This window comes from Callionymus lyra, chromosome 6 (genome assembly GCF_982586985.1).
Source record: "Callionymus lyra chromosome 6, fCalLyr1.hap1.1, whole genome shotgun sequence".
NCBI classification, from domain to species: Eukaryota; Metazoa; Chordata; class Actinopteri; order Syngnathiformes; family Callionymidae; genus Callionymus; species Callionymus lyra.
In genome coordinates this window covers 17,900,969-17,914,211 of record NC_141823.1, presented here as the reverse complement: position 1 = coordinate 17,914,211, position 13,243 = coordinate 17,900,969, and the positions used below count along the sequence as shown (strand labels likewise).

The 13,243-nt window shown below is 38.2% G+C and overlaps 3 protein-coding genes and 1 long non-coding RNA gene across 5 annotated transcripts in view; 2 read left to right on the top strand and 2 right to left on the bottom strand.

Moving 5' to 3' along the window:
* The window catches only part of LOC148076600 (uncharacterized), a 201,489-nt gene that overhangs the window by 84,983 nt on the left and 103,263 nt on the right, over positions 1-13,243 (bottom strand). The gene's annotated exons all lie outside the window — the stretch shown is intronic.
* rrad (Ras-related associated with diabetes) lies at positions 179-3,366 on the bottom strand. Of its 2 annotated transcripts, XM_087793117.1 has the most exons (5): positions 3,272-3,366; positions 2,770-3,157; positions 2,398-2,471; positions 2,100-2,304; positions 179-1,042 (listed from the first exon to the last, which is right to left on the bottom strand). In XM_087793117.1, the coding sequence occupies exons 2-5, from the start codon at positions 3,143-3,145 to the stop codon at positions 765-767; spliced, it is 933 nt and encodes a 310-aa protein (XP_087649243.1). In that variant the 5' UTR covers positions 3,146-3,157; positions 3,272-3,366; the 3' UTR covers positions 179-764. The 2 variants fall into 2 exon arrangements, with proteins under 2 accessions (XP_087649243.1, XP_087649241.1); XM_087793115.1 differs by having other exon boundaries at positions 2,770-3,352.
* LOC148076605 (ATP synthase F(0) complex subunit C3, mitochondrial-like) lies at positions 5,349-7,774 on the top strand. Its single transcript, XM_087793113.1, has 5 exons — positions 5,349-5,420; positions 5,682-5,751; positions 6,829-6,897; positions 7,047-7,237; positions 7,420-7,774. The coding sequence occupies exons 2-5, from the start codon at positions 5,713-5,715 to the stop codon at positions 7,532-7,534; spliced, it is 414 nt and encodes a 137-aa protein (XP_087649239.1). The 5' UTR covers positions 5,349-5,420; positions 5,682-5,712; the 3' UTR covers positions 7,535-7,774.
* Positions 8,560-12,847, top strand: nsun3 (NOP2/Sun RNA methyltransferase 3). The gene is made up of 6 exons (XM_087793388.1): positions 8,560-8,761; positions 9,474-9,577; positions 9,662-10,083; positions 10,807-10,961; positions 11,139-11,260; positions 12,354-12,847. The coding sequence occupies exons 1-6, from the start codon at positions 8,600-8,602 to the stop codon at positions 12,682-12,684; spliced, it is 1,296 nt and encodes a 431-aa protein (XP_087649514.1). The 5' UTR covers positions 8,560-8,599; the 3' UTR covers positions 12,685-12,847.

Below are 13,243 nucleotides of genomic sequence, written 5' to 3'. Positions count from 1 at the left end.
TTTTAAATGTTCGGAAAAATGTGGATCTTGTTCTCTTCCAGGGGGATTAATGGTTAACACTTTCTCACAGACATGCTTAACTACCATGTTTCCTTCCTGTGAAACCAGCGGTCAGCTCACCCCCAATTCCACTGATAACATCTAATGAATATTCAGGATCAAAAGAACAAAGAAAAGGTTTGTTTTTTTTCATTTTTATTTAGAAAAAAATGCATTTCATGTAAACAAAACAAATCCTAAATGATGTCACAAATCGGTTAGAACTTATTGCTCCACTAATACATTCACAAACTGAATTCAATGTTTTAAAACAACATAGAATCACAGAGTTTTTTGTCGCAGCTGAGTCTAACTTGGCTGAGGCACGAACCCGCACACCTCCACCTCCAAGTGTTGTGATCTTTGTGTTGGATCATGAGATGTTTCTTTCATTCAGCCTTCAGTCATGGTAACATATATACAAGATCGTCCTTACATTCACCATCAAAATCGCAACAGAACATAAATATTTGCATTAGAAAATAATGTGCATTTTTTTCTCCCTCTTGCTTCGATGTTAATACAGAATAAGGCAGATGAGAAAAGTGTTCTCAAAGCGTCATGCATGTTACAGTCATGATGCATCGGTTAAAGTCCTCTCCACTAGAAAATAAAAATATATTTTTTGTACAGCTTTATTAGTCCTCGGTGTTAGTGTTAAAAACACACAGCATCTGGTCTTCAGAGGCTAAATAATTGAATGTCCTTTGGGTCTCGCTGCTCCCTCAGAGCACCGTGAGGTCGTGACAGGACTTCGACTTCTGCCTGAAAGCCATTTTCTTGTTCTTGCGTGCGACCATTCGACCCAAGAATCTCTTGGCCTTCTTGCTGATGCTCTCCCGGCGCCTGCAGCTGGCCTTGCGTCGCGCGTTTTCCTCCTTGCTGTCTTTCCTCAAGCGGATCTGTCTGACGATGCCCTGGAACAAGTCCTGGACGTTGTGGTGAAGAGACGCAGACGTCTCGATGAACTTGCAGTCGAACACGACGGCACAAGCACTTCCCTCTGGAAGGAAAACATCATTTTTTAGTACACCTTGCATGGTCTTCACACAAATCACTGTTTTTTTTGGGTCTTTTATTGAGATCATTTGTAAGGAGTCCTGGACCAGATGTGGCCTCAAGATGCTAATTCGTGACCATGATTTAGTAGCAAGAGTCTTTTAAAAGCCACCGCAAGACCATAAAATGCTAATTTGTGGGATTGCAATAACTATTAAAAAAATCTTAGGATATATAAAGAAAAAATTACATTGGTAATTAAGTCATGTTGCCATAATAAATTCCTTTACTGAATAAAGAAGCCCTGAGGGGTGCAGGTCTGCTACTGCAGCCTCAACACAAAAAGGTCTCTAAAGTAACCATGTTAAATGACGATGTTAAATGCAGGGATCAAGCCAACATCCTCAAGATCCAGAATCGTGTGCTGTGTACCAATTGAACTATCCAGGCTATTGCTAAAAGTAATTATTTGTAAGTATTTTGCGGCCACAAATGAGTATTTTGCGGCCACAAATGAGTATTTTGCGGCCACAAATGAGTATTTTGTGGCTAGGAATTGCATGTTTTATTAAACCATGTCATGTCTAAGGCTCTGTAAATGTGCAATCAATGACACAAATATATCGAACTTGTTCTTTGGTAAATCAATAAATGTAAAAATTGTAGCTTGATTTATACAGTTTAGTTTTGCTTGAGGAAAAAATAATGGGGTCTTGTGTAGCTTTAGTCACAGAAATACAGTAACGGTTAACATTATAGATAGAATGATAGATAGATACTTTATTCATCTCACAGAGAAATTCACGGTTCAGCAGCTCCAGAATATGTTACAAGATAGAAACAAAGAGGCATGCAAGTCTATGTACAGTCTTGTATATACTGAAATATATGTATAATATATACTGAAACATATGTATAAACATTATATTTTTCCTTCAAAAATGAGTTGTATTTGAAAGTGTATAATTTAGCCATAGAGTGTGAATAAGCAAATATATATATATATAATTTTAAAGTACTGGTAGTGTTCTTAATCAAGTGAATTCAAACGATGGACTCACCATCCACGGTCACTTCTCGGGAGCGCACCAGGTCACTCTTGTTGCCGACGAGGATGATGGGGATGTTCTCCGACTGTCTGGCCCGGCGCAGCTGGATACGCAGCTCCGACGCCTTCTCGAAGCTGGACTTGTCGGTCACCGAGTAGACGATGATGTAGGCGTCCCCCATCCTCATGCACTGATCTTTCAGCCACTGGCTGTTATCCTTGAGGGGGAAAAAAAAAGAATTTGGAACGATTAGGAGGTGCAATTGAAATACACTTCAATGTAGAAGGGATGAATAATTGAAGACAAGTACCTGCTCCCAGATGTCATACAACAGTATGGAGGCCTCCTCCTCGTCCACCACGATCGACCTGTCGTAAGTGTTTCCTGCGAAAGGCGAGAATAGGATTTTAATATTCCGTGTAATGATGTGTGATCACTACAAATACGGTCAAATGGGGGGAGCAGGAGATCCATTGGAGATTCAGTGTATAGCACTTGTATATTTTTGGGTGAAAATAGGAAAGCTACAATAAAAAGGTAGATTTTTTGGTAGAATCGAAATTTACTATAAACCATTACTGATGATGATGTGTAAAAAATCTAGATATACTTAATAAATGTGTTGGATTTGTTGTTATTTATGGGTGTGAGATGAATGACTCATGTACGCATCATCAAGTACCTGCTTCCTCGCAGTCGTGACCAGCATCCTCGACCTCTCCAAAGACGCGTGCCAGGCTCGACTTCCCGACACCGTGCTCCCCGAGGAGGACCACCTTGTAGACCTGGGACTCCGGCTCGCTGCCGGTGGAGATCACGGAGTCCGATGAATCCGACGTGCAGCTGCCCCGGTGCTGCTCGGTCGGGGAGTAAGAGGCGCACCGCAGGAGGTTCGACATCTCGTCCGTCTGGACCGTCTCCGGCACGGTGGCGGCGCGCAGGTCCCGGTCGTCCACCGGCATGCTCCTCCGGTGGAGATTGGGCATATTCCTCGGGAAAGGCACGCTCCCTCTTCTCTTCTCCATGCTCCTGAGTTTGTCCCCCTTGTTCAAAGTCATGGCGTCTCGGATCTGTGGACAGACGTGCCATGCGTAAAACGTGGGATCGAGGATCATCTTCTCGTAAATCGTGCGTAAAAAGCTCGTCATTCTCGAAAAAAACCCAAACATCTGAGAAGTACTCACTGTACGATGCTGGCGACTAAATCCAACGGTGGCAGACTCTAATAATCCTTTGAAATGTATGAGAAATACCGCAGTCCAGTTGAGGGGATTCTATTCGGTCTGTCAGTGCTTTGCTTGTATCCTTTATATACGCGGGAGTGACGTCAGCAGGGATTCGCCCCGGAGAACCGCGTCTCCGCTTCTTCACAGAGGTGCGTAACGACAGCATCATCATCATCATCATCATCATCCGAGGAGGAGGAGGAGGAGGAAGAGGAGGAGGGGGGCGTCTGACTGGAAGAGCTGAGGAATCTCCCTTCCGCAGGGCCAAATGGAGCCCACGTCTACGAGAGGCTGACACATGTGTATATGACTCCATGAAACGCTCTCTTAGAGAATATAAATATTTAATTGTAATAGTCGAGGTACATTTAGAGCTGACGCACGTGATGCATCATGATCGATGATCATTATTATTATCATTATTTTTTTGTATTTTACATTTCATTCATTTCATTAAATTGTTTATACAAATGGATTAGTATTAGCATTTGATATATGGAACGTTTTGTATTCTGGATTAGTTACAATGGAAATGTATATTATGCATCCTATGTTCCCATTTTTTACAGCAGAGTGCATCTTAAACTCAATTGTATTAATTGTATGTAGTTCGGAAAAACTCGGATATTTGGCCCAAATTTGATTTAGCTGAACTCTAAATGAATAGTAAGATTTCCAGCTAGCTCAGATTATAATGGGGGAAAAAAATGAATCTGTAAATTTCAAAAGCTGATGCAAAACAAGAACATTTTGTTATGGAAAAAAACACAAGCACCAACATTTTCTAGGTCACCTTGAGCCAGATTATTATGTTTAGGTTTGTATTTTTTTAGTTCGGAAAATGGGATGGGATGACACCAGTTACAGCAAATGACAACGAGGGGCACCATTTCAGTTTACTTTGGATGGTTTACTTACCATCAGAAATTGGCTCATTCCTGTAATGGAGGGGGAATTTGAAATATACTAGTAATCCTTTATGCATTCATTATCATAACTGCTATACCCAGGCAGTAGACAGAATATTGTTTTATTTTTTAATAGCATCAACTAAGATTAAACCAGGTTCTGATGTATATAGAAATTGACATTAATTTATTTTATAAAATGCATTATTAGTGAGCAATAAAATCTTAGTGTTTTTGCACATTTGTGTTGTGAAATATATTAAAAATTAATTGAATATAATAATATTTTCCCCTTAAATTACAATTCAATCACAGTCCCATTCATTCCCAGCTCCTGCAAAGCGATCATACGTTGTAGAAAAATACGACGGGAAGTAGTATTCAATGCTTTTTATTAGAATTTAAAAATAGTTTTCAAATGTGAATTGTAAACCAAGTATACAAAATGCAACATTGTAAAAGAAAAAACATATTTCGGCTGTACCAAATACACGGACAAAGGCACACATATTTAACACATTTTAAACCCTTTTAATGTAATGTTTTGTAATAAATGAAATATAACATAGTGTTATGAGGGGATATTACTAGTGTTGAAGCACAAAACACCAGCATGCTCATTGAATTGCATGTTGTGCTGCTGCACTCTGTCGGTTTTTAGTATCATTACATGCAATTGCCGAATGAATCTCAAGTTCCACTTGAAGTAATATTCACAATAAAACCTGTAATATAAAAACGCAAACTATGTGTTCAGAATATACGTTTAAAGGTTATTATTATTTTGTTATTTTTAAATGGGTAGAAAAATCCCCCAAAATAAAAAAGATCAGATTAGGGCAGTATAATAATTCGGAAGTTGATAAACTTTTTTAAATCCAAACACATATATCACCGATATTTACGTTAAAATCAGCAAAACATGCATTAATATAATAAATAAACTCGCGAATAATTATTAAAATATTGTTTAAAATAATTAATTATTTATAAACCATGAACATTCATGGAATATTCTTCCGCCAAATACATTTAAAAAACACACACATTTATATTGAGTAACATTTTTTCGCGACGGAAACAGAAGGCCAACTGACACCGGAAGTCAATCCGGCTCATATGACAGTGCGCATGCGCCCTTCCTTCCACTTCGACCTCTACTACAATCCGTTAGGAGCTAACACTCACTGCACCCGGGGGTATGTTTATTTGACCTTTTATTCATTTATTATTTTGTTTATGCTTTTCTTCCATCTAATAGCTGCCGTTTCAAAGTGCGAAATCCATGTCGATCCGTTTGGTTTGACGTGTATCTTTTAAAAAACCTTCGCTCCTTCCTGACCTTTTTTTTTGCAGCTGCTCTATCTTGCTCTCTCTTCATCGATCACCTATATTGTTAAATGATCTAATGTATGGTGGAAGTGTTTTGACTTTTGATTTTTGTGCCGTTTCTTCTGCAGCCAGCAGCTACTGTAACTCTATCCAGCCGAGATGTACGCCTGTGCTAAGTTCGCCTCCGCGCCCTCTCTGGTGAGATTCAATGAATGAACGTGTAAACCTTCGATAGGAGCCATAGTTTTTTTTTTTAATGTCCTCGCAAGACATCATGCTGTCCATACCAGGTGACCTTTTTGAAAGTCAACTATAGTTGGGGTTGACCCTCTGCTAAAGTTAGCCACAGCTGCAAGGACGTCCATTGTCAAATGAACAAAACTTTGTTTTAAACTAAAAAAAGAACAACCTAGACATCCATGGTGGTTTGTGTGGACGTCCTGCAGGGATAGTCTGTCACATTTGTATGTAATTATTGTTAGGAACAACTTTCAAGAACAGGTTGTGGTTGCAGAATTGTAGCCATTATAAGTCATATTTATAGAGTGCTTTGCATACAAACTAAACAATACAATACTCGAACATATACACTAAAAAATCAGGATAACACAGGAGTCCCAGAAAATCAGGGAAAAGCCTGCACCAATACGAAAGTCTTAAGATGTTTCTTGAGGAGTCTGTGGATCCATCAAAACAGAAGCTTATGAAATTATGTTTATATAAACGATATACAAAATAAAGTCGAGAGAAAACATTTTTTCACATGTTAGATAAATAATTATTATACAGAGATCATACAATATTAAATTGAATAGTGTGGATGGCTTTATTTATACAAATTAATCATCCAGTTTTTTTTAAGAGGGTGCTTGGAATCATAATTGTTAGCCTTTTAATCAACTTCATTTTTTTTAGTGTGCAACGTATAAGTGCATGGATTTGAAGTTGTAAATTTGCATTAGAATTATTTTCAGTTGCTGGTACAAAAAAATGAATTAAGATGACACACACAATATAAGCAATTGAAAACGGAACCAAGAACCAAGGCAACTGTTCTGCACACCAACAATAGAAGCATTGATTATTTTTTTAAGTAGGGCTATTGATCAAGTAGCGCATCATCACTTGATCAATAGCGTTCTTAAGTATAAACTATACATGAGAACAAATTACCTTTTTTCAATTGGCATTGCCTATTTACTAATCAACCAATACTCATCCTTGCTATTGACAACTCGTTAAATTGATCATTAATCACTCTTTTTCTAACCACAGGTCCGTCTTGGATCTCGAGCCCTGTACAGGCCGCTCTCTGCAGCTGTGCTGTCAGACAGGAGAGTCGAGGTGAGAAACGTACATCGAGGATTATTTCAACAAATGAAGCACTGCTTATTTTGAAGTATTATATAAACGCACTCCTTATCTGTATGGACAATAAATTCAACAACATGGTCTTATTAAAGGGTTAACCATTGCGTTCTTGTGTGTTTCAGTCTGCTTCACTTCTGCCCGCTGGTGCCTCCCAGCAGCAGGTGGCAGTGCGAGCTTTCCAAACCAGCGCCGTCAGCCGCGACGTTGAAACTGCTGCCAAGTTCATCGGCGCTGGAGCTGCTACTGTTGGCGTGGCAGGATCAGGAGCTGGGATTGGGACAGTGTTTGGCAGTCTTATTATTGGATATGCCAGGTAAGTGAGATGCACAGCTACCCAGTAAAAATATCCTGGCAAAATGGGTTCGAATCAAATGCCATTTGCTTTATGTACCTGATGGATTAACATGGAAATGTTAATGTTTCAAAGTAATTCTTCTTTCTATAGTATTTATAAGTACTCTGAAGAATTTTCATTATCTGTTTTTGTCACTCCAGGAACCCCTCCCTGAAACAACAGCTCTTCTCTTATGCCATCCTCGGATTTGCTCTCTCTGAAGCTATGGGTCTCTTCTGTCTGATGGTGGCTTTCCTCATTCTGTTCGCCTTTTAATCCATTCAGGCCTTTAGAGTTGAGCCCAGTAGAGATGCTACGAAGTCTAACGTTTGAATGGATTTAATGGTACGGTGACTTCATTAAGTGTAAAAAGCGCTATCAGTGGTGTAATTACATGACTGTGAACCTGCTGATACTTTAGAATCATTCTGACAATGGTCTAGCCCTGTATTGTATATTTAATCAGATGTTTTGTTTAAACACACGTGACCAGAAAATAAATCGACGTTGAAAATATGTTTTGTCTTTTTTATTTTTTATTTTCTATGTTAACTTTCACTTGCTGAACTACACATCTGTGATTTATATATACTACACTTCACAGGAAACTGGCATGCTTGTAAAATAAATGTATCTTAGACCAGGAACAAAGTTAAATAGAAATGTATTTTAAATATCACATATTTCTGTGGCTTGGTAATTAAAAACGACTGTTTAATACAGTCTTGGTTCTAATGACTAAAACCATAGCAGGTCAAGGCAGGACTTTATTAGCAATTTACACTTCAAAATATTAACACAGTACCAAGTTAAATTTGCTAGCTAGTACTACATTGTTCATTCTGGTGTAAAATGATGTGGATCAAACTATTGATTCACCAAATAAACAGTGTCATGTTGTTTAGAGCTCTGGTGGTGCCATCAGTTTAAAAATGTGTTTCATCAGAATAGTTTTTCAAAACAATGGAAAATAATGACACTGCTTCATGAAGCTTCATCAGACCATCACTAGTTCAAACTCCTGAATTTTCTTTCAAGCTTTTTTTTTATTTATACATGTGCAGCAAGTCACATGTTGGAACCCTTTGGTCGAAAAAATCGGGGAATGGCTTTCTGAACTCTTTCCAGGCCGATAAGGAACGAGGTTTGCATTAAATATATGATCAGTATGTTGTACTTCATCGCCTCCCTTTGTAAAATCGGCGCGGGCGGAACCAATGTTGGTAGTTCTTATTGCCACACGGAGTCATTTGAAAGACGTACACAATGAGCTCTCATGTCAATGACAGTTTATGGTTTTAAAATATATTGTGTTTTCTGTTCGGTTTCAAACTGAGAAACATGCTCTCAGAAAAATGGACTGTTTACATGCGGAAAATAATTTTCTTCACTTGTAAACTGCAAACACTGATCCCAGTTCGCCATTTGTGTTCCTCTTATAACACTTCTGCACCGGATACATCTTTTCAAACGAAACCACAAAAACGTCCTGCTAATAAGAAGGTAAGCACCGTTGGAGTTTTCTATCGGTACATTTATACTAAATACAACTCGTATATGTAGGTATTTGTTGCTCTACTTCTTAAGACGACGATAGTTCAATCTTGTATTTACACTGATGGCCCACTAGGGGTAGTCCGTCTGCAAAGGTCGTAGTATAACTTGTGTGAAAATGATCAGCAAAAGGATGTAAAATATAATATCATAACTCTTTTAATTAATATTTTCGAGATCATAATTTAATTCAGTTTAATACCAATTAAATGATAAACAAATAATCTCGTATTAAATGAGTTTACTTCACGTATGTCTTTAGAGCTTGGTTTTATTAAAATGTTTTTTTATTTTTTATTTTATTAAATAGTGAGGAACATTCATTGTATTTTATAGTGTGGATACCAGAAAGCAAAATATGTGCTGCATCACTTAGGCAGGTTAACATAAAGGTCTGTGGTTGTAGTTACATAATCTGGAAACCAAGACAATCCTGTGAATTAATCTGTGTATATGATTTTCTTTCATTTTATACCTGGTAAACTAATGTCATTGGGACTGATGCTTGTTTGAGAGCTAGACATAATGCAGATAGAAATTGGAATTTTCATTTTATCACAAATAACTAATCTCACTGTGTCTTCAATGGTTCATTTGAGGGGAGCAATGGAGAAACGGGAGCTATTATATTTTTAATCATGCATGTGCATTCTCCCTTCAGGTATCCAAAGCTCCCACATCAGTCAGAACTCCATGTCAAGAGATTCTCAGCCGATTCGATCAGCAGTACGGTGCAGAACTTGAGGAATTGTGGAAGTCGACAAGGTCAGCTTACTGAATCCATTCCACACATTGCACTTTGAGTGTACTGGTGGAATTCTGGTGTTTGTAATCTCTTCTCTTTCACAGATCAGTGCTCCTGGACCCCTGCTCCTGGCAGTCCGGCGTCTTACTCAACCGCTTTGCTGCAGACACGCACATCAAACAAGTCCTCCTCTCTCATGGCTTCTCCACGTTTCTGCCTCACACTGACGGCTTCATTCGGTCCAGTTCAGGAAGCCAGGCAGATCTCCTCCTCCAATCAGATGGTGGTGTTGATGACCCTGGCAACAAGCCCAACTCTCCCTCGCTGCAGTGCTACATACACCCACACGTCGTCCGTTTTCCACCACAGGCTCACAGGCCCGGTCAACTGAAGCAGTACTACCTTCTGAACGCCGCATCCCTTCTTCCGGTTTTGGCATTAAACGTCAAGGATGGAGAGAAAGTTTTGGATCTGTGCTCGGCACCAGGAGGAAAATCAATAGCCATAATGCAGTCTGCAACCCCAGGTACATTTATTTAACATAGTACAACTGAATATTTGGACTTTGGATGATTGATTTAATAAAAATCTGTTTCAATATGATTTTACACTGGTTGAACTGCGCCTTTAAAGTAAAACCAGTTTCTTGAAATATGCCCTAACATCCTCTCAAAATGATCACTGAAAAAAAACAAGGGACAATAACTTGTTGAATTATACATGTTTTGAATAGATTAGTGTTCAATATAGATCATAGTTTTCATGCATCACATCCAAGAAGTATAACAAACATACACAACAGACGTTAAACAAAAAATGGACAACACAACTCAAATATAACATAGGAAATCCCAACTTTCCTTAACCGTTAAATTCAATGTTAAACCGGTTGTGATTTTGTCAGTGATGTTTGAATGATCTAGTAACACGTATTGATGTGTTGGTGAAGCTTCATGAAACAGTGTCCTTATTTCACAGTCCACTAGATGGCACTCTACTCTATACTCCTTTGTTTTTCACAACTATTCTAATAAAACCTCACAGCATTTCAAACTAAGAGCGCCACCTACTGACCTCTAAAAATGAGGACATGAGCTTCATGAGGCTTCATTAGTCTTTCACTATTATGAAGAGGCTTGTAAATAGATAATCACTTTCTATCTGTAGTGACAACAGTTTATTGATGGATGATGAAGTATTTTTTTTAGTTCATACTCGATGAATGATGCTAGTATGATTTCTCTTTCAGATGTTCTGTGCTGTAATGAACCAGATCCTCACAGACGAGACTGGCTGGCCAAAACTCTCGAGTCATTTTTGCCTCATCGGTTAAAGACCCGAGTAATAGTTTCTCCACATGATGGACGGGCTTTTGGGCAAATTGAAGCAGGAACCTATGACAAGGTGATGAACTGAACACATCAGCTCGGATGAAAAAATGGGAAATAAGAAATCTGTACTTGAGTTTTAGTTCATGAACTTTAGTCTTTATACTTTTATAACCTGCTCTTGTTTTCTTGGCCACTTTTGTGCTGGAGCAAACATGCATAAAACATTCATGTCCAGCTCTTTTGTTTGCAGGTCCTGGTTGACGCGCCGTGTTCCAATGATAGAAGTTGGCTGTTTTCGACTGCGGCTGACCAGGTGGAAAAGAGATTAATGGAAAGAGCAGCGCTGCCGACGCTACAGGCTCAACTGCTCAAGTTAGTCTTTCCTCCAGCTGACCTGAAAAACCAAAAATAATCCCCTGTTATGAACAACTTCTTCGACATTTGTGTGCAGAGAAGTTAAAAAATAGCTTCTTCATTTTAGCCCACATCAATAAAAAATAGGTCCAAAATAACAAAAATAAACCACTGGATTTTAATCAAATGTTCAGGAGATGTTGCTAATGCGACAAGGAGCGGATTAAATCTTGGCTACATTACCGTCAATGGAGTGTTACAGCAAAAGGTCAAATGACACACATGTTCATTAACTCTGCTGCCACCTGCCAAACCCAGTGCTATCAATGACATTTAAAATGCCAAAAAAACACTGTTTGCTGGTTTATGCTGTTAAAATCGTGTTTGGATTGTATTCAAAGTAATCTATCAAAAATATATACATTTAATAGTTAATTAAAAAAAACAAACAAGAATTTAAACCTATGTATTTATAAACATTTCTACTTTGACATGTTTAGTTAAGGTCATTTGTATTATTATTATATATATACTGTATGTAAGTAAGTAAGTAAGTAATATTTATTTATATAGCGCTTTTCGAGACCAGGGTCACAAAGCGCTTAAACAATCAAAACAATACTCAAAAAAGTACATACTTTAAAGATCAAGATAATACTGAGAACAACACAGGAGTTCCAGAAAATCAAGGATAAGCCTGAACAAATAGAAACGTCTTAAGATGTTTCTTGAAGGAGTCAGTAGATCCATCAAGCGCAAAGAGAGAGGAAGATCGTTCCGAAGCTTAGGAGCAACATGTTGTATAATAATATAATATATGATATATAATATATAATATTATGTAATATAAGTAACAGGTCATTATCTTAAAATGCATAACTTTTAATCACTGTGTTGCTGTGTCTGCTATTTAAATGTTAAAATAGAGCAGATTCATGCGATGACTAAATTATCATATTTATGTTTGCAAATTACAATAAAATAATAATTACCTGAACAAAACAAATTATTCACAAACAGCTGCTATTTCAGAGACCATTGAAGAACATCCTTGTACATGTAATATTTAACTACCACACTCCCGTCCTCAGACACTGTCCACTTCTTGCAGGTCTGCTCTGACAGCGGTGCGTCCAGGCGGAACTGTTGTTTACTCGACGTGCACCTTGTCTAGTTTTGAGAACTTTGCCGTCGTTGAGTCTGTGCTGAAGGACTTTCCCGACGCTGAAGCCGAGGACCTGTGGGAGGAGATCGGATTTCCGCTGTCAGACTATTTCACCTTCTCTCCTGCTCGCCAAGGACAGGTACCTCACGCGGCACCTTCACCACCACCGGGTGGCGCTGTGTCATTAAATCACCGTCGACTTGGCCTCCTAGTCGTTCCTCAGCCCAACAGGACATGGGGACCAATGTTTTTATCCCGGATTAGAAGGAGGGCGTGATCACAAAACCGCTGTTTTTCAATGTTTATCATCAATTTTGCAAGAACTGAACGTCTTTATGTGTTGATTCTTAATTGTCACCAGCTTAAATACTCTGTAAATATACATGAATTTAGGTGACAATCCAACAGTAATGCACCAGCTTTAGTGGGAACATCATCTGTGCAAATGCATAAAATCGAGTTGTTTTCTTCCTTGTTCACAAATGAAAAATGGTTTCAACATTTCAACTTATTATGTTTTTTTTCCTAGTTGTTGCTACTTGTTCAGCTCAAAGAAATAATCAACGTTATTGAATTTCAAACTACAATAAGCTGCAACATCATGTCATTGTTTCAGTACTTATCGATCACTTCTATCCTGAAATGTTTAGAATAAATACGGAAAACAAACACAGATTATTTGAAATGTCACAGGTTGTTTATAAAAAAGAATGGCATGTTATCTGGCAAAAAACATCCCTAAAAGCCAGTTTGAATATTCTTTTAAATGCGATCAAAATCATGATAATATTGTTAAAAGACGGGTTCACAACTTTTTGTTGCATACTTTGTTGAGC